The sequence below is a fragment of the Podarcis pityusensis genome (genome assembly GCF_964106645.2).
Source record: "Podarcis pityusensis genome assembly, chromosome: 9".
NCBI classification, from domain to species: domain Eukaryota; kingdom Metazoa; phylum Chordata; class Lepidosauria; order Squamata; family Lacertidae; genus Podarcis; species Podarcis pityusensis.
Window position 1 is genome coordinate 52,968,288 of NC_138034.1, and position 23,335 is coordinate 52,991,622.

General features: G+C 44.7%; 1 protein-coding gene across 1 annotated transcript in view; it reads left to right on the plus strand.

Moving 5' to 3' along the window:
• Positions 1-1,583: 1,583 nt before the first annotated feature.
• Positions 1,584-23,335, plus strand: part of ELOVL6 (ELOVL fatty acid elongase 6) — an 82,549-nt gene continuing 60,797 nt past the window's right edge. The window contains exon 1 of the mRNA XM_081020412.1: positions 1,584-1,920. Within this exon, the coding sequence (XP_080876538.1) occupies positions 1,832-1,920 (89 nt within the window). The 5' untranslated portion in view covers positions 1,584-1,831. The remainder of the gene's footprint in view (positions 1,921-23,335) is intronic.

A 23,335-nucleotide genomic window follows, 5' to 3' on the forward strand; every position in this document is an offset into this window, starting at 1 on the left:
TAGAGACAGATTGGTTGTTAAAAACAACAACAACCCTCAAAGTGGTTAACAAAAAGAATAAAACAACGAAATTATCAGTAAAACACAGTTAAAAGCAACCATTAAAAACCTTCAAAAAGAATGTGGTTTGTTGTTGTTGTTGGTTTTGCTAAAAACCAGATTAAAATACATGTCAGCATAACCACATATCTGGATAGACTTGCCTAAATAGAATTTTTTTTGTAGCAGTCACCAGAATGTACCTGCCTGATGTGAATAGGCAGGGTGCTCCAAAGTATGGGTGCCTCCACGTCAAAATATTTTCTTTGCAAATGCCATGAGCAGGGCCAGCACAAGACATTTTGACACATGAGGCAAACCACAAAATGGCACCACCTCACCAGGGAAGGAGGGTTGAGTAAAGATCTACACAGCAAGATCAAGCTGGGGATAAAGATCTACACTGGGAACAAAGGGGGGGATAAAATGAACCCCAGCTGATGGTTGAAGGAATGGGAGGGGAAAAGGTGGGTGCAGAATCCAGGAGACCCCTAAGGGTGGGAGGAGACTAGCAATGTCTCCTATTGGCTGAGAGGCCCCTATAGAGGGGAGCCTGCTGAGGAGGGGGCAGATCTGGCCTCTAAGGACTGTGACACTGCTGTCACTGCCACTGCATTACCTGGAGGCTGGATCTGCTGCCCCTGTGGATCCTGCTGCCTGAGGCAGTTGCCTCACCTTGCCTCAAGAGTGGGCCTGCCCTGGCCTGGAGCATAATGTGGCACATATAACAATGCCAGTGATACCGAAGGAAGATATTCCACAGAGACTCTTACTCAGATCTATTCCCCAAATAGATCTTGCTCAATTGGTTCTTCCTGGCACTGGTGCATTCTTACTTGTTGGCATCTGTCCATCTCAAGAAACAATGGAGTGCACCTCCAGGGGTGAAGTTGAACCGCTGTGTTAGCAGCACTGAAATGACCTCCCTGGGGTATAAGCTTGAGCAGTGTGCTTGGAGGTCCTGGGCTGCCCAGACAACAAGACTCCCCTCTCAGCCTCACTGATGTGGTCCAAAGGAAAGCAGAGTAATATGTTTGTCACCAGCTTGGCTGCAGGAGTTTATGGAAGGATGGCATACAAGGTGCCATCCAATTGTCTTAGGGACTTAGGGTTTACTCCTTAGCTTTTTTTTCTACTGAAGCTGTCCCAAAGCAACATTTTAATCAAGTTAGGGGAATGATAGGAATCAAGGAAGGCCTGGAGAGGAAAGACAAGTTTAAAACACATCCCTAAAAAGTGTGTTGCTGCCGAGGTTTGAAGGCCAGGTTGAAGGTGTTATCTGATGTGCAAACTGAGCAGAAAGGTCCTTCACGGTATTCAAGCGTGGGAATCGCCTGCATGTGTCACTCAGCATGGTTAGGAAAGCAAAACCTTCGCACTGCTGCAAGCCCCGCCTCACCGCCCCTCCACCCGTTTCTTTTCTACCCACACTTGGAAGCTTGCCTAGTTAGGAAAGCCAACAGGAATGAATGGACTTGGGGAGGCTCTGTACGACGGTTGGGCACTAAGACCGCCGCGGCTCCCTTTCCGCCCAGGGTGGATTGCAGAAGCGGAGAGGAGGAGAGATCTCCAGACACGAGAGGAGGTTATAGGAAGAGGATAAAAGCAATGCTACAACAAGGATATAGCTGAGAGAGAGAAAGAGGGGCGAAGAAGAAAAGGAGAAGGTGGTGGATGAGGCCGTGTGGTGGGGATACCTGACGAGACGCTGAGCGGGGGGGAAAGGGGGGCCTTTCGCAGACCTTGTATTGTCAGCCAGGCGTAAGGAAGCTTCCCCTCCAAGATCGTTCCAATGAACATGTCAGTGTTGACTCTGCAAGAATACGAATTCGAGAAGCAGTTCAACGAGAATGAAGCGATTCAATGGATGCAAGAGAACTGGTGAGTGATGATGGTGGTGGCGGCGGCGGCGGCTCCGGGCGAGCCGGTGCTCTCTGGCTGGGAGCAAAGCGTGTGCGTCTCCGGGTGATGCTCTCGCTCCCTCCCTCCTGCCGTGGCTAGGATTACAAGCGAAGGAGGGAGGGAGCGGGGCGAGCGGTGGCGGAGGGGAGAGAATGCAGATCGCCCAATGTGCCCAAGACGCCTCTGTGCGTCCGGGGCGCGCGCGCGCGCGCGTGCGCCACGGAGTGCATTATTGGCGTGTGGGTCAGCGCGCATCGCGTGTAGGTAACGCTTTCCGTGAATGGGTCTAGTGTTGGGAACCCTCCCAGGCTGGAACAAGAACACCACTGTCTTCTGGGGAAGACAGTGTTCCTGTTGTTTATTTGGATGCCTATACTGTATATAGATATATTATATAACAGAGCACATCTCCCACATTGTTCCTCGTCCTTAGAAACCATCTGCTTCTCCAGCACCACCGTTTTGCATTAGGCCCTCGCTCTGTTTCACCCATTGCGCCCCATGCGTCTTTAATTCGCACCCTCTCTTCTGTTATGACTCCTAATTTTACTCGGGGTCCTTTACCTCCCCCCCACCCCTCACCATGCATGTTTCCTCCCCCCCACCCCCTTTTGTATGTCTGTAGGAGGTGAATACAGGCTTGTTTCGATCCATGCAAAAATAAAAAAGCCTCCTCGCTTCGTTGCTGATAATGAAGCCCCCGCTCCCAGCATCTCTCGGTGGGGCTGGGATCACTTTTGCCTTCGCGTTATAGCCGTGCATCTAAGCGCGGGGTAGATTTCTGTGGATGGGTTTGGAGAGGATGAGAGGAGGGGTTCCTCTTCCTGCCGCCGGTTGCCTGGAAGGCAGGGAGGGGCTGGGAACTTGGGAGCCGAGAAGTAGTAAGGCTGGTCACATTCAGCATTCAGGTAAAGCAATAGTAAGAAGGGGAGAGGGGCAAATGTAAAATTATACATTTGCCGCTGACGAAGTGGCCTGCATCTTCTCTGACTCTGCCGTAGGAGGGAGTTTCTGCTCACAGCTAGACTTTAGGCTAGACTCGTCAGGTGCTTTTTTATTTTATGGCGGTTCCTCCCTCCCTGCTGCCGCGATCCCAAATCTGATCCCCATCGAGAGCTCTTGCTACAATAAAAGTCTCGGATACAATGTCCTTGGCTTAAAAGTGCCTTTGATCCTGACAACCTTCTCCAAGTAAACTTTGACGTGCCACCCCAAGAGGACTGAAAAGTGCATCCTTTTTTTCCCATTTTGAGGATGATGGCGCGCATCGGAAGGAGGAAAATGGAGGGGGGAAGCTTTCCAGACAGAGGCTCATAGCACCCCCCGGATCTAGCCTGAGCCGGCCAGCGAGACTGTGTGTGTATGCGCGCGCGCCTTTCCTCAAACAAGCACATGCCGTTGTGGGCGAATCAGTGGGGAGACGGAGAGGGGAAATGAGGTGACGCCATGGGAGCCGCTGCGCGGATAGGGCTTAATTTTGAGCCCGGGCTCGGTCCCTGAACCTATTTTTGAAACGCCGGGACCATGCAAATCAAGCCGGAGAGTGGCCAATTCCTCTGCGCATGAGCAGAGCGCGCTCCCACGGAGTGACCCAGGCCGCCGGCACACCGTAGGAGGGGAGGGGCCGGGTTAGGTTGAGACCTGGCATCTGTTGTCTTAGAAATTTCGCGTTGGAAGGAGATGGGTGGAGAAGGCAACCCCTTTTCCCTGCATGGAGGGAGAATGATGGAGCTGATCGTGTGTGTGTGTGTGTGTGTGTCTCCTCTTGTCCTCCTGGCCTGCTTCTGCCGCTGCGACCTGCGGGGAGCCGCCATCCTTCCAGACATAAACACGTGCCTGCCCCTAGCCAGTTCACGCTCTCTCAGGTTTAAATCTGCCATCCCGCTCCGCCCCTTCTTCCTCCCATAAGTAGGCCGGGCCTGCTGCTTTGGCAAGCCGGCGAGCGGCGAGCGCGCTTGCCAGGTAGCAGATTCGCCCTGGCGCGCCCCGCGTGCAAAATCTCTCCACCCCTCTCTCTTTCTCTCGGTCGTCACGCAGCATTCGCCTGTCCTCACCTGAACTGCAGCAGCAGCAGCCACATGAGGGAGGTCAGCAGATCGGTGGGGTGAAGTGTCTGGGCCCTCCAAGAGCCAACGAGGGCACCGTTGCACAACGGTGCCACGAGGTAGTCATCCCTGCTGGGGTGAGGATGACTAGTCTGTGTGTGCTGATCAGGTTGGCATGCAGGCAAGTGCGCGGCTCGCTACGATGCTCCTTTCCACACCTGGCACAGATCTGCCAGACGATCGATTTGGAACTCTCCTCAGACGAGGTTGCCAACTGTCTAGATTTGTCTGTTTGCATGCTTCATTCTTGGCCCCATTTCACGGCGGTTTGACCTGCAGCAGTCATCAGGTGAGACTTGGGGGCGGCGGGGCATAGAGCCAGACGTAATCACCTGATGATTGCTGCAGGTCAAACCGCTGTCAAAGGGGACATGCCAAAAAAAGAGATACTCTTTGTCTGGCAGCTTAAATATTCTCCCTGTCTCTCCCCCTGTCCTCCTCTACTCTGTGCAAACTTTTGACTTTTAGTCAACTTTTGTACTTCTTTTAGCCAGCAAACATTTGTTGCGTGAGCTGTGGCCCTCTCACTTTCAGGTAGTGTGGCAGCCTTTGCCAACCTGGTGCCCTCCATATGTTTTGGACTACAGCTCCCATCAGTTCCAGGCCAAATTCATAGAATCATAGAGTTGGAAGGGACCCCCAGGATCATGTAGTCCAACCCTCTGCAATGCAGGAATATGCAGCTGTCCCTGACAGGGATTGAACCTGCAACCTTGGCATGATCAGCACCCTGCTCTAACCAACTGAGCTATCCATACATTTAAAGTGCTATAATACTGCGCTAAAAAAGCACGCCCCCCCCCAAGTATTCTGGGAGATGTAGTTTGTCAACAGTACTCAGTTGTTAGGAGATGCCTTCTCCCCTCACAAAACCGCCTTCTCCCCTCACAAGGTGCTCCATGTGAAGATTGACTTATTGTAAAAACCACTCTGGGAACCAGCTGTGGGAGGCGAATATGGGTCTCCAAACAACTCTCAGCACCCTTAAGAGACTACAGCTCCCAGAATTCTTTGGGGAAAGCCTTAAAATACTTTAAATGTTATCATAGTGCTTTAAATGCACGGCTTGAATGTGGCTTCAACAGGATGGGAGTTGTAGTCTGTCTGGAGGGCACTAGGATGGCAAATGTTGGTGTAAGGCTTGGCCCTTCTATACGTTCTCTTCTCACCCCCAACCCTGCAAAAACTCCAGGTTCTTATATTTCTTTGCTCCATTACTTTTCTTCAGCAGCACTGCTCACTAAAAAAAAAGCTGAGAAAGGGGAACGCATCTCCTTCTCCCACTGTGTATTGCTAGAGGGTTCTTCCACAATAAATTTATTCATTAAATTTATATCACACATCTTCAACACACTCAAAAGTTCCCAGGGCAGCAAACAATATGAATGCAATAATAACAAAAGTACAAGCATAAAAAAATATTGCAAAAAATAAAGAAAAGCCATCTATCAAAACCAGTACAAGCAGCTCTTCTCGGCAGTTTGAAAGGATAGAAAATCTAGAAAGTAATTCATTGACCATAAGAATGCTCTTTTAACAGTAAACTGGTGGGGGCACTGAGGACCTTCAGCACATCATATTGCAAGCTCTTTCTTGATGGCTGTACTGAAGACTGTGATAGCATTATACTGAGCAATCTAAATTTTAATGTATTTAGAACATTCATATCCCTCCTTTAATTTTTTTGAAAAATGAATTTTAAAATGAATTCTCATATCCATCTGTCTCCCCAACAGTTTCCCTGGTGGGGGTGGTAATGGTTTCACATCCTGTGTCCCCCTCATCTGCAGCAGCTCAGAATTTCATGCCCTCCTTGACCACCATGGGCCTGTCTCAGTTGATCATGTGATGTCACACATGTTTGATGTGGTCCATCTGGGATAGGATGTGGTGATCTGGGGATGACAATTACACTTAATTGTAATTAATTATCCTTAACTGGTAGCATCTAGGCTTCCTGAGATGCGTAACCTCTGCAGGGGCGAAGGGCCAATTAAAATGGTCTGTCTGCAGACACTGATGGATTCCTGACTGCTCTGGAGGATGAAGTTGTGGCTGGGGCTTCATTCCTAATACCTGAAGCACCCTCTCCTGCCTGCAAGTGCTCCTGCTCTTTGGTTTACTGAAATGACTGAAGATGGCTTAGGGTGATGGTAGTTTGATTTGTATTCCAGGTAACCTTTGGGATTGTGCTGGCATGACATTGATTTTTGCCTATGCTGCCTTGTGTACTTTTGTAGAAAGGCAGGACATAAATACAATAATAATAATAATAATAATAATAATAATAATAATAATAATTGGATGAAGATTTTTGATACATCAAACACAAGCTTTAGATCATTTTAGAGACTACTCTATAGTTATGATGGCAGCAAAGAAATTGAATTCTCTGCTACCATCGCATCAGTACAGTGCCAGCCAGCAGAGCTTTTTCCAGTGGTTAGGTCCTTATTTCATCTGGAGCTAACGAACTTTTGAAATCCCGCTTTGAGCAATTATTTTTAAAAACCCAACACTTTGCTGATAAAGTTGCCCATATCCGCTCCAACTTCACTCTGCATTTAAATCATGAGCAATGTATGTGCCCTTGATACCAGCTTGACACATTATGATGGACACATTTCAGTTTCTTCAACCTGTGGATGTGGACAAGTTGCTTGGAGCTTTGAGACCAAACCTGTTACTGTTGACCTTGTCCATCCTGGCTGGTGAAAGCCACTAGAGGAGCAAGATGGCAAGATTGGTTAAATCTTACCTTTTGCAGAAGGTACAGAACCATCTACTTTAAAGCAAGCAGTAGTAAGACCTCAGTGGACCTTGCCACTTTAGACAATTCTAAGCCAGTCTCTCATTTTTTCATTTCATAGCAAAGTGCTCCAATGAGTGGCAATGACTCATCTCCAGGCTTCCTTGGTCAAAACTGATTATTGGGATCATTTGTAATCTGAGTTGAGGACTGATTTTGGAACTGAAACTGCCTTGGTCACCTTGGTGGGTGACCTTCACTGGGAACTGACTTGGTGGGTGACCTTCACTGGGAATTGACTAGGGCAGGGGTGGGGAACCTGTGGTTCTCCGGATGTGGCTGGATTGCAACTCCTATAATCTCTGACCGTTGACCATGCTGGCTGGGGCTGATGAGAACTGAAGTCCAACAACATCTGGAGGATCACAGGTTCCCCCACCCTCTGGTTAGGGGGAGTGTAGTCCTGGTTTTTGATACTATCAGCCAAAACATCTTTCTGGTCAATAGGAAAGCTGACCTGGGAATTGGGCTATAGAGTATATCCTGTTCTAGATGGAATAGTATACCCCTTGAAAGACTCAAGTCCATAGCTGGTGCAAAGAAGGCATGTTTTGTACATTCATAAGGACTTGATCAGCTTGGAGACAGGAAGAAAAAAACAGTTTCACCATATACAGATCTATGTGCCAGGGCACATCACTTTCCAAAAATGGGCCTCACATTAGGAACTCTAAGCTGAATTAAAAATCTGGTTCTTCTACTGACACTGAAAGCCTAACTGAAGAAAAAAAATGGTATGATCAAATCGTCAAATAGATCTGAGGCACTTCTCTTTCAACAGGAAACACCTTTATAGAAATGGCATCAATGTACCACCTTACTGTTAACTATTGAAAACAGATGCAATTTAGCTCAGTTTATGCTCTCAGGCCCTTCTCCACAACTCCATCCACATCCTTTCCCTCTCTTTTCCGGATGCCACTGTGTCACCTCCCGCTTTTGTCACCCACTATCTTTTACTTCTTCAGCTTGTGTCTGTTGGCAGCTTCATACATGTTCCCCAGGCAGCGTGCCACCTTGCAGTCTGTTGCTTATCTTCTGTACCCCCACATATCATCATTGCTAGCACACCTATGCTCCAGTCTGTGTCTTATTTTCGGCATCTGCTTTGTATCTCACTCTTTCAAGTAGTCATCACTGGACTAGATGACCCTCAGGTTCCCTTCCAACGCTACATTTCTATGATTCTATGTATTCTAGTTTATGGTCTCTCTATAGTCTTCTATAGTACTTTGCCTCATTGTTTGCAATGAGCTATCCTGTTCAACCCATCTCTGCTTTTTTTATCTGTTGCACCAACAAGCTCTCTAATTGTTTTATCCATTTGGGAGGGAAGGGATAAATTATTACCCCATCACTGATTTACACACAAAATTTTGTCCAGATGTCTTTCTCCTATATCTTTAGTAAGCATTTTATCCACTTCTCACTAACAGTAGCAGAATCGTTGAGAGCTGGACAAGTATCAATACCCAACTCTCATTTTTTACTCACTATGCCAAACAAACCTGTACTCTGTTGGGTGAATCTTCAGAATTTTCTGTGTGAACTTTGAAATTTATTGGAAAGTAATACAAAAGAAGTCATGTGTGGATGCTTCTTCTGTCTCCTATGAGGAAGGGTAGCCTTGAAAGGTTGAAAACTGTCTGCTTTTGAAACAGATAGTTTCTGTTGCCTCCGGTAAGTTTCTTGGAGCTTTGTAGGGCTGGGAGCAATATATGTTGAGCTTCACACTGCTCACTAAAGGGGAAAATGAAACATTTCAAACTTGTGCAATAATTATATGTGATACTGATGCTTTTTGTCAGATGATATTTGCTGCTAATCTTTAGTGATTGCTTACATTGTAATGAGCTTGTGCTTTAGCTTCCCAGACATTTCCTTAGGTGTACTAGTCAAACTCAAGGTGTGTGCAGGTTCAGTTAAAGAATTACACCAGGTATCTTTCAACTACTTATGGTATGTGTTTCATAGTAAATATAATTGATATTGATTTGCAACATGGTACTTCCTTCTAATCAGAGGCATATCTAAGGATTGGGAAAACCAGCTGCAAGAAATCTGTCTTTAATTACCTGTGTAAGGTGGTAAGTTTAGGCAAGAGCTGAGAGCTGAGCGGTAGGAGAAATGGCAAGGCAGTGTCTTCATCTTCTTTGTGTTGTCTTCTTCTTCTTTGCCCAGTAAGATTGTCTTCCATAAACACAGTTTTAACAGTGAGTCCATTTGGGATGGGTTTTTGGAAGACGCCTGTGCATGAATTTGTTTTGTGTAGATCAATGCACGCTGACCAACACACGGTCTTTGCAGTAAGGCTCTATTCCAATGGCATAAGTATCACGACGACTGGTAGATTCTTTTCTGCCGCAGCCTTCATCTGCCTTCACAGCCGTTGTAACATACCGCTTGTTATCATCCACCTGTTCTTTCATTGAGGACTTCTTGAGTCATTCTTTGTCTAGCTCCTCCCCTTTGACCTTACCGCCTTGGGTGACCCTGCTGGGAGTACGAGACTCCCAGCGGCTTCACTCACAAGGGTCATAGGAACGTTCAAGCCCACTCACCACGACAAGGTGATGATCTAGCGAGTGAGAGTGTGAAGGTAGACTGTGGGATACTATGGAGTGTGAAATATACCGTATGTGTGCGGCATTGTGGTGAGATAAAATGTAGGAGAAGCTTCCTTTCCTTCCTGCACTGTAGCACAAAGGCATGCTTCCCCTCCCTCTCTCCCTACCTCCCTCCTCCTCCTTGCTTTGTCCTTACCCTGGACTCTTCAAGTACTTGGGTTCTGTAACATGTAGCAATTTCTGGTGTGGCTGTTGCGGTAAAGTGAATTTTTTTTGGGGGGGGGAGGGAGGGACTCTGGAACAGTTCCTTGCCAAGGAACCCTAGGTATGCCTCTGGTTCTAATACTAAGCAATTATTTTTAATAGCTAGGTCACACTATTAAAAAAAAAAATCAACAGCCAAATATTTGTTAAGCTAAATGAAGTAGATTACTTTAGAGTATTACAATGATTGGGCAATACATGTTGCATTCCAAGATTATTAACGTAGAACTATTATTCAGTACAAAAGTGATTCAGCAGGTAAACTCTTTTTGTAAGTCGCTTTGAGGTTATTTTTACAATAAAGTGGTGTACAGTATCAGTTTTAAAAAATAAATAAGTCAACTACAGGGACACTTTGATTTACAGTGGTACCTTGGTTGTCAAACTTAATCTGTTCTGGGAGTCCATTCGACTCCTGAAATGGTTCAAAAACCAAGGTGTGGCTTCCGGTTGACTGCAGGAGCTTCCTGCACTCAAGTGGAAGCAGCGTTGGATGTTCAGCTTCCAAAAAACATTTGCAAACCAGAACACTTACTTCCAGGTTTGTGGCGTTCAGGAGCCAATTTGTTCGGGAGCCAAGCCGTTCGAGAACCAAGGTACCATTGTATAAATCTGTATTCTCAGCTAGGCTCTGATGTGCATCTTTTTTGAGTGACCTTGAAGGGATCATACAACTGCCTCTGTTTCTCCAGCTGTAACATGAGGATAACGCTTACCTCGAAGAGGATTAATTTCTTATTGTTTCTGGAACTCTCTGCGAACAGGGAAAATGCAGAATGTGGTGCTGTGTATTAATAAAGAAGAAACCACAACCCTCATTATGAAATCCCTTGGGTATCTTAATTCGCTGCAGAAGTTTACCTGCTGGGATCTCAGTAATAGCAAGCTCTCACTGTTTTGCCTCATGGGGGAACTTAGTGCTTTTACACTGATTCCTTCCAGTTTCAGGTATTAGATCAGCCGCAAGTCTGTATCAAATGTGTGACTCTGCGTACTGTGTTAAAGGGCCCCAGTGAAGCAAACCCTTAAGCTTAATTTCATAATGCTTTAGGATGGGGTAGAAAATGGAATGGAACCGAGACTCGGGAGATGTTTACTAAATTCCTTGAAAATACTGGAAAGATTGAGGAGGGTGGACAGGAAACTGGTCCATCTACCTCAGTGGTGTTTACACTTAGGACTGCAGAAAGGTTTCTCCTGGGTTTTGGGTGGGTCTTTTTCAGCCCTACCTGGAGATTCCAGGGATCGAACCTGGAACTTTCTGCATGCAAATGTTTCCTACATTTCTAGGGACTGCTTATTTTCAAGACATCCAGTTTCCACTTCCACCAGCACCCCGCAATAAAGAAAAAAGATTGCATTATTAGCAAAGGGTTGGAATTCTAGGCATGTTTGCTGGGAGATGAGCACTATTGTTATTAATGGAATTTATGTATGCAAGGTGAGAGGTAGGATTGTACAGGAAAGCTATTATTGCCATCCATGCATCATGGGGGGGGGGGGCTCTCAAGCGATGAGGTTGCTCTAGGCATTTAGCCTCTCCCCATGGTGTGAAAAGCTGATTGTGCTGGGTTCAAAATCAGAGCATGTAGAGCATGCTTCCCTCTTCTAACTCCCAAAGCAAGGGTGGCAGGGGGCACAGCTGATGAGGACTGGATGGCAGGACCAGTTTTACATGAGCCTTAATGCCCTTGCAATATTCTGTTGCCTTCTTCCTCCTCCTTGCAGCCCAATGCCCACAGATCCCTGGCACTAGACACCCCTTTCTTGCAAATCCTCATGCAGTGCAAAGATATTCCAGTCTACGGGACCTTTGCAAGAATTGCCTTCCCCCAAACCAAACTTACAGCAGCTGATCCACATTTCATCATGACTTTACTCTAAGGAGCTCAGTGTAGTATGTACGATTCTCCCTGGACAAACACTTTGAGCTCACAACAACCCAGTTAGGCAGAGAAATAACGACTGGTCCATGGTCACCCACTGATAGCTGAGAGAGATTTAGACATGAGCCTCCTTAATTTAACACTTTCACTACCCTGCTCTCATAATCAGACACTTCATATTTTAAATTCTCTTGCCTTGCGGCCTGGCTAGTTAGTTTTAACATTGAACCTTTTCCTTTTGCCATTTCCTGTTTAGAGTGGGGGGAGGGGCAATTCTCTCCCCTTTCCCCAGCTACCTCTATAGAGTTTAATTTCAAAACACAAAGTTCTTTCCCACCATGGTGTATATTAGTTTTAGTTTTATCAGTACTTTGTCAAAGTCATGGGTTGGCAAACTAAGGGCCGCAGGCTGAATCAGGCCCAATTGCCTTCTACCGTAGATCTGGCCCGCGGGCGGTCCAGGAATTGCCGCGTGGATCGCCACTGCGCGCATTCTTTCCCTCTCCCTCCCTCTCCCTCACATGGTGGCACTTTTCTCCTCAGGGATGGAGCAATCTTGTGCCATGCCGGGTGCTGTCAGTGGCAGGAGTTGGCTCACCTGCCTGCCCACCTCAGCAGGGTGGCACTGTAAAGGGGGCGTGTGACGCCAGCTGCCGGCTGCTGAGGCATTTTCCTCCTGCTGCTCCTCCCTCTCCTTCAGTCTGCCCTTCCTTCCTTCTCTGCGCCCCTTTTCTGTGCTGCTTCCTCACACCCTTTCTTCGTCACCTCCTTCCTTCATTCCTCCCATGGCGTTCAGGCAGGTCATTGCGTTGGCCGTGGCTGCTGCTTGCTGGTTGGGGGGCGGCTCTGTCATCTTCTCCGTGGTGCCTCTCAGCAGCAGGTGGTGGGTAAAAGCTCTGGCGACGCTCCGGTTCCCCGACCTCCATCCACGGCTCCTCTGCCAGGGCTTCAGCTTCTGTCTTCGCCGGCCAACGCAGCCTCCTACCCCGCCATGGTGTCTGGCTGGCTGGGAAGCCCAACTGCGGCTATTGGGATGATAACTGGGACATGTAAAGCGAAGCATCTTCAGGCCTCTTTACAGGGCGAAAATCATTCATTTTATTTCTCTTCAAAATATAGTCTGCCCCCCTCCTCCCCAAGGTCTGAGGGACAGTGGACCAACCCCCTGCTGAAAAAGTTTGCTGACCCCTGGTCAAGGTCATAGACTCTGTAGAGGAAGACTATTTTTCAAACCTAATCCCTCCCCGTCTCCCACATTGCTCACAAATATCAGTTTTTAACAATTATATGTTCAAATCTTTGCATCCATTCACATCAAAATAATTATAAAATCCAACATAGTAATATTAAATAGATTTGAATTGCTAAAAACTTTCCTTTCCACAATCATAAGTCTTCTTCTTCTTTGGCGATCACTCGTAGCTGAGTAAGATTGTCTTCCATAAATACGGTTTTAACAATGAGTCCATAAGTGACTATGGATGACAAGGTGATGATCCAGCGAGTGGGACAACCATAAGTTGAAGGTTTAAGACAGTGGTGTTGGGGCTCTCTGATGTTCTCTTTTCTGTCTCTCAACACTGCGCAGTAGCTGCTTTTAAAGTCTCCTGATATTAACAATCAGTGAAGAGTATCTACTATAGTAAATCAATGTTATTAAATTTATTTTAGTCAGTGTTCACAATGAATAATCTTGTCCTCTTCTTTTGATCTTGATTTTTAGCCAGCAAATGCCTTTTAAGTACATAGTTGTAAATCTGTTAATTTTGACATCATCAGAGTAAATCCCAAAGTACTTTACCAGAAGTAAAATAGTTTCTAGAGAGTCAATCTGTGGGCCATCAGTGAGTCTGTAGGACCCTGAGACACCCCAATGCTCCTCTTGTGTTTTTTTGGGGAGGCATGTCACCCTCTCGCTCTTTCCCTCGCTCTACGGAGCCAAATCTTATAGAGCCATCAGATTCCCAGTCCAATCACCATGTTGCGAAGTCCTCTCCATTGTCATTGTCAAAATAATAACCAGCTGTCAGTCTTGTCAGCATCTGCATGGGGATTTGTGGGTGAGGAACAGGGAAGGGAACTATCTTGCAATTTCAGGCTCCCTCCCTGGCTATTTGGCAACAAATGGAAGCTACTTTAAAGCCACAGTAGATTGCATACTACCATTGTACAACCAACACAAGTATGTTAGCACACCATTAATCCTGTTTAAGTAGAGATTCAATAAGGTCAATCAAACAATTTCTGGTCTAATTTCAAAAGATGACCTCAATAAGGTTAGTAGCATGTTACAAAATGTTTGATGGAGTCAAACATCCCATAACACGCTATTGATCTTATTGAGGTCAAGTTTTGAAATTAATCCAAAGTTTCAGGTAGACTTCATAAGAGCATAAGAAGAGCCTGCTGGATCAGGCCAATGGCCCTTGTAGTCTAGCATCTTGTTCTCACAGTGGACAACCCGTTGCCTGAGGGAAACCAGCAAGCCAGACCCGAGCACAAGAACACTGTCCTCTACCATGATTTCCAGCAACTGGGGTTCAGAAGCGTTGCTGTCTCCAACTGTGACAGCAGAGCATAGCTATCATATCCAGTAGCCATTGATATCCCAGTCCTATGAATTTGTCTGATCCTATATCAAAGTCACCCACGTTACTGGCCATCACTGCCTCCCATGGGAATGAAGGCTATACCTGTTTTATAACTGTAATGGTGTTATCTGTTTTCACAATTGGGACTTTGGGATGAAGGTAAGAATTGTTTTTCCCCAAAGTTCTTTACCCTGGGACTTTAGGATGAAGGTAAGAATTGTTTTTCCCCAACATAAATACAGTGGTACCTTGGGTTACATACGCTTCAGGTTATATACGCTTCAGGTTACAGACTCCGCTAACCCAGAAATAGTACCTCGGGTAAAGAACTTTGCTTCAGGATGAGAACAGAAATCGTGCTCTGGCAGCGCGGCAGCAGCAGGAGGCCCCATTAGCTAAAGTGGTGCTTCAGGCTAAGAACAGTTTCAGGTTAAGAACGGACCTCCAGAACGAATTAAGTACTTAACCCGAGGTACCACTGTAGATACATAAAAAATACTAATCTAATTTTACCAATTGGAAGTAGCTCCTATTGATTATGTTCAGTGGAGTCAGAGGATAGAAATGAGCTCAAACACACAGCCTTTACAAAAATATGGAACATTCCCAAATGCGTTTTGAAAAACAACAGCACCAGAACACAATCCTATTTACCAATATTTTGTTTATACACTCCCTTCTCAAAACGACATGCCTGTGATCCCAGTGAGGTTTATACACATGAGACCTGAGACAAAGCTTTGCAGTGTGGAGTGCTCCTGTTTAGGGTTCCATGTCCTCTTCCAGAATATTCCAATTCTTCCCCTCCCCACGCCTGGTTTTCTACCTGTGTGAAATGGAATTGTGTGCGATAGTGTGATTATGCTTTAAAATATGGGTGGCATCTGCAGGGCTGTCCCTACCATTAGGCAGAGTGAGGCAGTTGGTTGCCTCAGGTGGAAGCTGGAGTGTGTTACCAGGAGTCATTCATCATGCCATGCATATTAAGCTAGCCGACTCTTATTTTCCTCTTTTGGATCTGCGAACCCTGCGGCTTCTCCACACCTACTGACACCTTCCTCTGTCTTGTCTATGGGTAGTGTTGTTTTCGCCTCCATAAAGATAGATAGTTGGGTGGATAGATTCCAAACTGCTGCCATTGCCTTGTGGTCAAAGCTTTAGGACATGAATGGAGCAAATCAAACTGTTTTCTTGGGGTGGGGTGGGGATTTTTAATGTACAGTGGACCCTTTAGTTACATACCACTCTGGATACATAACTTTCGGGTTACGAACGTTTTGCCATGCGTGCACGTGCAGGAGCGCTCTGTGCACCGTGCACATGCACAGAAATGGCACCTCTGCCTACGGATTTTACGGGTTGCGGACGGATCCCTGGAATGAATATAATTCGTATCCGGAGGGTCCACTGTATTATCTATGGAACAGGAGGCAGTGATGGCCACCAACTTGGATGGCTTTAGAAGAGGACTAGGCAAATTCATGGAGGAGAGGGCTTTCAATGCCTACTAGCCGTGATGGCTATGCTCTGCCTCCACAGCTGGAGGCAGCAATGCTTCTGAATACCAGTCGCTGGAAACCATGGGAGGGGAGAATGCTCTTCTGCTCCCTGGTTTCCCACAGCCATCTTAGCAGCCACTGTGAGAACAGGATGCTGGACTAGATAGGCCATTGTCCTGATCCTGCAGGAATGCCAGCGCCTGTTGCTATCAATTCAGAAAGGTGGAATGGCGCTAGTTGTGAGAAGGGGAAAGGAGCACCTGTCCATCTGCGGAGGCTCGTATTCAGTGCTATCTCATGGTCTGTCCTTTTCCCCACTTGTCGCTGCTCCTCCTTTCTCAGATTCCAAACCTGCAGCCAACGAGCTTATCTACTTTTTCTTTTCACAACACCTGGTTGCTGCACAGACATAATTGGCTAGTATTGCAGAGTACATATTGAAAAATGGGCGAGTAATTGGCTGACAAAGTAAATCCAACACTTCGTCAATACTGCACTAGCTCACACTTCCTACTCCAGGTTTTTGACACTCTTTAGTTGACCTGGTATAAGGTCATTAACATAAGCACCACCATCACCATGATGATCACCATTATCATATATTTATACCCCACCTTTTCCCCTAATAGGATTCAAGGTGGCTTACAGGTAAAAACAAGAACTGCCAAAAACATAGAAAAAACAATCCTTCAATATATATAGAATTAAAACTATATACTTATATAAAATCTCTTAAAACCAGACAAATAATTACAGTAATGCAGCACAGTACCAGCCTTTCCATTAAAAGCAGTCAGTTCCCAAAATCTTGTTGAGCAGAGATCTGGGCATCCATACTCAGGGCTGAGTGCAGAAGCCCACCCAATCTGTGTTTTCAGAGGGAGTGTTACCCCATACAGCGCAGGCCGAATCTATTCCCTGTTGCACCTTCTGACTAACCTGGATTGTCTGGATTAAGTTTCAGCTTGTTGACCCTCATCCAGGCCATTACTGATGATAGACACCAGTTTAGAACTGAGACAGCTTCCTTGGATTTAGGTGGAAAGGAGAAAAGGAGCATGCAGAACCCTGAAACTCTGGATAACCTTTCCCAGCAGTTTCATGTAAGCGGTAAATAGCATGGGGGATGGAACAGAACCCCTTGTCCAGTTCCTGGCTTAAGTCAACCACCAAGATGATCAAAGCCATCTCTGTCCCATAAACAGGCCTGAAACCAGATTGAAATTGATCTAGATCAGGGTTTCCCAAACTTGGGTCCCCAGCTGTTTTTGGACTACAATTCCCATCATCCCTATCTGGCAGAAGCAGTGGTCAGGGATGATGGAATTGTAGTACAAAAACAGCTGAAGACCCAAGTTTGCGAAACCCTGATCTAGATAATCCATCTGCTCCAGAAACTTTTGGAGCTGAGATGCCACCACACCTTGCCCAAAAATGGGATGTTGGAGATGCTCTGATAGCTATCCAGTATGGTGGGATTCAAGAAGGGCTTCTTCAGTAGAGGTCCTTTAGGCACACTGGAATTATGTTTTGGGGTTGCTAGCACAAGCACACAGGACACCTCAGATTTTTCCTTTGCAGTCTTTAATTAAACATTCAGCAGAGCAAACTCCTGTGCAGAACAACCGTCTTCTCTAAGGAGGCATATAATTATACCCAAAAGTTCAGCCATGCAGTTGATCCGATTGCACTTCTTGCAAAAGATGAGTTACACAGAGTTTGCATACAATAAACTTAAGACCACCCTAGTTGAAAGGGTCTGTAAAATAGATTCTGAAGCTGCTATTCAGACAAAACAGCTGCAGAAGTATCAAAAATTGGTTGGTGACTGTAGAATTACTTTGTTTTCTTTCTTTTTTTAAAAAAGGAAACCAAGCAAACCACTGAGCAAGCAACAACACCCCACTTTTTCTTTCATTTGTACAGACTGTCAGCTTTAGGCTATCAGCAGTAAATGACAGTTACCTCCCTTGTAATGGTCCATCCAGTAATATTTGTCTTCTGATGTCTGCTGATGCAGAGCACACCAATAGGAACTCAGGAAGTCTGTGCTGACCGCTCAGAGAGAATTGAATGAGGTTATGTCATCAGAAGGGGAGGGGGTTGGTTTGAAATGCCATCAAAACTTGACTCTTCTCTTCTCAGAACATCCATGAAGCATTCAGTATAGTTTTGCCCTGTAAAGCTGTATTTTTAAAGACTCATTTGGATTTGGATTTATATATTTGTTACAGCTCTGAAACTGGCTGCAGTTTCCTTCTCTCTCTCTCTCTCTCTCTCTCTCTCTCTCACACACACACACACACACTTAACATAAGATCAGAGTTCTTTATACAAAGTGATGTGAAAACTTGCTTTAAATAAGTGTACTACAAATGTGTTTTCTAGGAAAGCTTGTTCCACAACAACAGCCAATGGATTTTGTTTTAAAAGAGGCAGTGTTTAAATAATAAAAAACACATTTGATTAAAAAGCCTAGGCTAAGTTTATAGTGCTCTTTATAAACAGGCATGCGAGCTTACTCCCTGTAGCAGTTTGAAACCAATTAGTCCTAGCAAGAAAAAAATATGGCTTTAAAAATTTGAGTATTACTAATTGGAGTATTAGTGTAACAGAAAAGTGGTGCATGAAAAAGAAATCGAAATATTAAAAAGGAATGTTCTTGTTTTTATGTGCGCTGGTGGAAAAAATACGAAACTAAAGAGATATTTGAATAGATATAAAAAAATTATATTTGCATTTATTTTTCTCTGTACAACAGAGCAATCTCTCTGATGCCCTTTTCCTCAGCTTTCTAGATCAATAGCAGAAATGTCAAATCTTTCCAACTCCTCACACACAGAGTTGCAACAATTTATGCTGTTAAGTGAAAAAGCCATTTTTACTTTGATTGTGTAGTTGGTGACAGCCAATCTTGGATACAAATTAGGGCAACTTCCAGAGGGCTCTAATTTAGATCATTGTCAGCCAAATCCAAGCCAAAGCTCTTCCAGGATGAGAACATTTGAATTCAACGGATCTTGAACTCAGCCAGGGCTATGTTAGTGCAATTCCCTCACCCTGGCTCAGCCAGGCCTCAGGCAGTGGAACTTATGCTGAAGTTAGTCCCCAAAAGAGGTGTTCTGGAGGTGTGGCAAAGGCGAAAGAAGGCAAGAAGAGACACCTATTCCAAATCCTATTCAGCTCAGCAATGTGATCCAGGGCCTGATCCTCAATAATTGGGCCCACACTCACCTTCATGCTCAGTCAACAGTAGCTCCTCCCAAATGCTCCTGAATGGAGTTTGGGTAACTTAGGTCAGCCTAAGTTACACCATCTTTTATAATAAGTTTTGCTCAATGTGCTTATTTATCAGTACAATTTGCAACTTGCCCTTCCCCAAAGGTCCCTGGGAAGGAATAAATATATAATTAAAACAATAATTTAATATCTATTAAAAAAATGTCACCATCTGCTGCCACCCTGCCCCAGAGTGAAGAGCACTGCAAGATGAGCAGCATGCAACATTCAGTTGACTTGCCTTCTGTAACTCGCCAATTTTATGGCAATAGCTGATGACAGTCTTTTGTAATTGCAGCTCAGTTCTCAGGACCAGAAGAGTTACTACTGCTTCCAGAGTAGAATTATTGTAACATACAGGGTGAACAAGAATAGAGATAGGCAGGGAACAGGACACCTACAGAACTCTTCACTCAGCTTCACCACTTAGCCTATTTTCTGACACTTATTTTTGGACAAAAGTGGCTCAATTGTCTGCTCAGATCACTGTTTGGAGGACTGGAAATATGTTGGATATGTTGTCCGTTTGAGCTTTTCCTCCCCTCCCCTTCTCTTCTTGCACATACTGGTTACTTCTTCCAATTTCTGGTTTCCTCTAAACCAGGTATCTTCAACCTTTTCTGACCCAGGACTGACTTTTAACCCAAACATGCATTTGGGGACCCATTCTTAATCCATTTGGGGATCCATTCTTAATATTTTCCCATATATTTGCATGGTGGTGATGCTCTTGTTGTGACCCACCTTGGATCAGGCCATGACTTACTAGTGACCCTCATCCACATGTTGAAGATCAGTAGTTTGCTATGACATTCAAATCAAGCAATCTATGGTGAGTGCTAAACCCAAACCATAGTTTGGAGGCAAGTGCTAACTACAGCTGTCCAATTTATTTTAACAATGTCTAAACTGTCCTGTATCCGAAAATGAATTTCAAGGCAGTGTACAAGAAAATTTAAAATCTCCAGGTGCGACATAAAACATAACCAGTAATGCAGTAAAATTAATAGGAAGAAAACCAGCTAGCCAGCTAAAAATATCATAATTTAAAATGCCTGGGCAACTAAAGGTTTTAACCTTTTACAAATGTCACAAGAAATTATAGTTAGAGAAACCTGAAAATGGTGGAGGAAATAGACTTGTGAGAGGGAATGAAGGTGTACGTGAATCTGCTTAATTATTTAGAAAAGCTACCTAAATCAATAACTGTTGCAGCTTGTGGCAATGCATCTCATAAACTAATATTGTTTTGAGCAAAGAAGTACTTTTGGTTTGGTTTGCCTTGAACCTACTTCCAATTAGCTTTTGTGTTATTGTATATGTCAGTCAAGCAAATGCTTTTCCTATAGGGAACATGCTTAGAGGTGATAGTTGTGATTTGTGTATCATGAATGTTCCCTTATGTTGTGTCAGCCTTGGCGCTCTCCAGATGTTTTGAGCTACAGCTCCCATCAGCTCAACCAGCTAGCACAGCTGGCTAGGGTTGATGGGAGTTATAGCCCAAAACATTAGGAGGACACCGGGTTAGCGATGGCTGTTACAACTTGTTGAATCCCAGTGGGACATGGAAGGCCTTCTGCCCAGATTTTCTAGTTGCTTCCATTTCTATGAGACAAATGAAAATTCTATTTTCATAACATGCTGTGATGTGGCTGTGTATTTGTATTTATGATCCCCAGTATTATTAATTGATTAATTGCTTACAGCTAACCACTGGTGATGCTCAAACTCTGGGTTTCCTGCATTGAGCAGGAAGTAGGACTAGACCTCTTCCAACTCTGAGATTCTACGTATCCCACAGGGTCATGAACTCTAAGCAATTTACGACAAGATGCAGAAAGTTAAATGGATCAAGTAATAAAATCAAAATACTGTACTGTAGCCAGCACCAAAATAAATAGCAAGGCCCAGAATTGACAAGTAAAAGCTCCAGCCTATAAACTCACTCATGTCAAAGGTTGTGAGCCACCAAGTACTTAGGACAGAACATTGTTACAACATCTCATTGCAGTATAGGACATTTTGTTGTCAGTAAGGGTTGTGTTGTTGGTTTCAGGCACACCCACCACTATGCTTTTTTTTTTTTTTTTTTTACTTGGTGTGTCCATAGCTTATCTGGTTATACACTGCTTGTATTTACATAAGAGGAGCAATCCTATATCAGTGAAACTCCCACAGGGAAAAAGTCCATTGTTTTCAGAGTTTTAAGATTGTGTAAATACGGAGTTTGATTGTTGCTTCCATTTCCCCACCTCCTTTCTTTTTGATTCCTGGACTCCTGTGCCTTTCACCAGCTGTGTTTTCAACCTGAAATTTTTCAGGATTTTCTCACGAAGGTGCAGTGAATAGGCAAAGCATCACCTGTTGCCCTTGTGTTTGTCAGCTAGTTTATGAAAGCTCAGGAGTCTTCCTAGAAAAACTGGGACATCCTAAGATAGAGAATAATCAAAATGATGCATTTGTATGCCATTCCTAATAGAGCTGGGCGATATATTGTTTAATTATCTGAGACTGGTATGATGTTCAGATCATGATACCGGTTTCATACATTTTGAGTTGGCAACATATTGTGCCAGCTCAAACTGCCGGCAGATGGTGTTGTAAACAAAAATTACCCTTTTCCCTTATGGGGTATCCAAGAGCCCATATAGAGTCCTTACATAGGTTCCCTATTGGTAGGCGAGAATAACAAGAGGCCAACCAGAGAATATTGAGAAGCAAAGCAGCTAGTAAGCTTGATCTTTATTGATCTGTTGCAACAGGGTGCTCCCTTCACCCGTAGGAGAAGAGGAGGGACCTAGAAAAATGGCATGCAATGCCTTATAAAGACTTTTGAAATTCCCATCCTGTAGATCAAGACCACCCCCAGAAACATCCTACATACATCACAGAAGGGGTGTAACCTAAGACCATCCCTCAGATACATCACACCTACATCACAGAAAAGGCGGTCTAAAACAGAAATTTGAATATTGTTTTTCTCCTGTTGTTGTTTATCTCCTGTCTGGCAGGTTACTTGATTGGATTGCCTGGGGAGCCCAGCCATTCTTTTGTACTGATAGATACTTAGTTCCTGGGCCAGGTCACAGGCTCACACCCTATTCATATCTTAAATGTGTCCTTAAGACAGGATTTGCGAGGAAAGAGACAATGGGGAGGTTTCCCACTTTGACCTTGCAGACAAAACATTTGGTCAGTTTAGGAATCAAAATGGTTCCAGGTTGGCCTTCCTGTGCTGATCTATGTATGTGCTTGGTACGTACACTTATGAACATTACCATATATCTAAGACCATAAAATTCCTATCACAATGGCAAAGGTGCAGACAGGCAAATAATTAGCCTCAATTTCCCCATCATAGCATGGTGCCCATTATGATCAATGTACTCCTATATATGCATTCTTAGACTGCTGTTGCAAATCTTTTAATGGCGCCATCACCCATGGCCTCTGTTTCCCAATGCTTTCAGTTGGCAAATGGTTACCAGAAGTCCCACACAGCTCCCTTTCCCATCCCAGCAGCTACATGCACTCCATAAACTTACAGCTGCAACCATGCTCTGTTGAAACGGCATCTAGATTTTGCTCTGGCCTCAGAGATTGCAAAGAAAACTGCAGTTCAGCCTTGCTTAAAGTATTATTGAAACAAATAGATCCTGCTGCAGAAGAGGAGGTCTTAATAAGGAGGCTGATGTATTGTCTCATTCAGCAGAGCCGGATGGAAGTCTGATTGCACACATTGATCTTAATAGTCAGAAATGCTTGTCAATCGAACAGATTAAGGCAATCTGCTGAGTCACGGTTGCACTGCTCCCCCACCTCTGGCATAATTTGATGTTATCTTTACTTGTGTGGTGGTGCTTGGCGGCTGTAATCTAACTACTGCCTCTGCTACTATTTTAAAATGCAATTAGCTCTGACAGTGCACTAGGCATTGAATCCCAGGATGCTCTTGTTTGTCCTGCATGCACACTCTGGTAAGAGTTGTCAATATGCCATTAAAATGCTTTGTGTGTTCCTTGAAGCCAGACTCCAATGGCCTCAAATATTAAAGTTCCTCACCCTCTGCCTACTAAACACTACCATCCCCGAATGCTAGGAAGGATTTCGTCTACTTATTGTTACTATACTTGCCGTATAAATGCTCCTGACAAATGTGTATATTAATTGCAAATATCACATTTTAAATAATGAATTGCATGGAAACTACCTAACCTAGAGGGTAGGGTTAAGTGTGTGTGTGTTTATGTGGAACAAAGGAAGCTACATTATTCAGATCATTGAACCATTTAGATCAGTATTGGCTACATTGGCCTTCAAAAAACCTGTTCCTTCCAGATATTTTGGACTATATTTCCCATCAGCCCCAGCCCAGTGTTTGAAACTCCCATTGT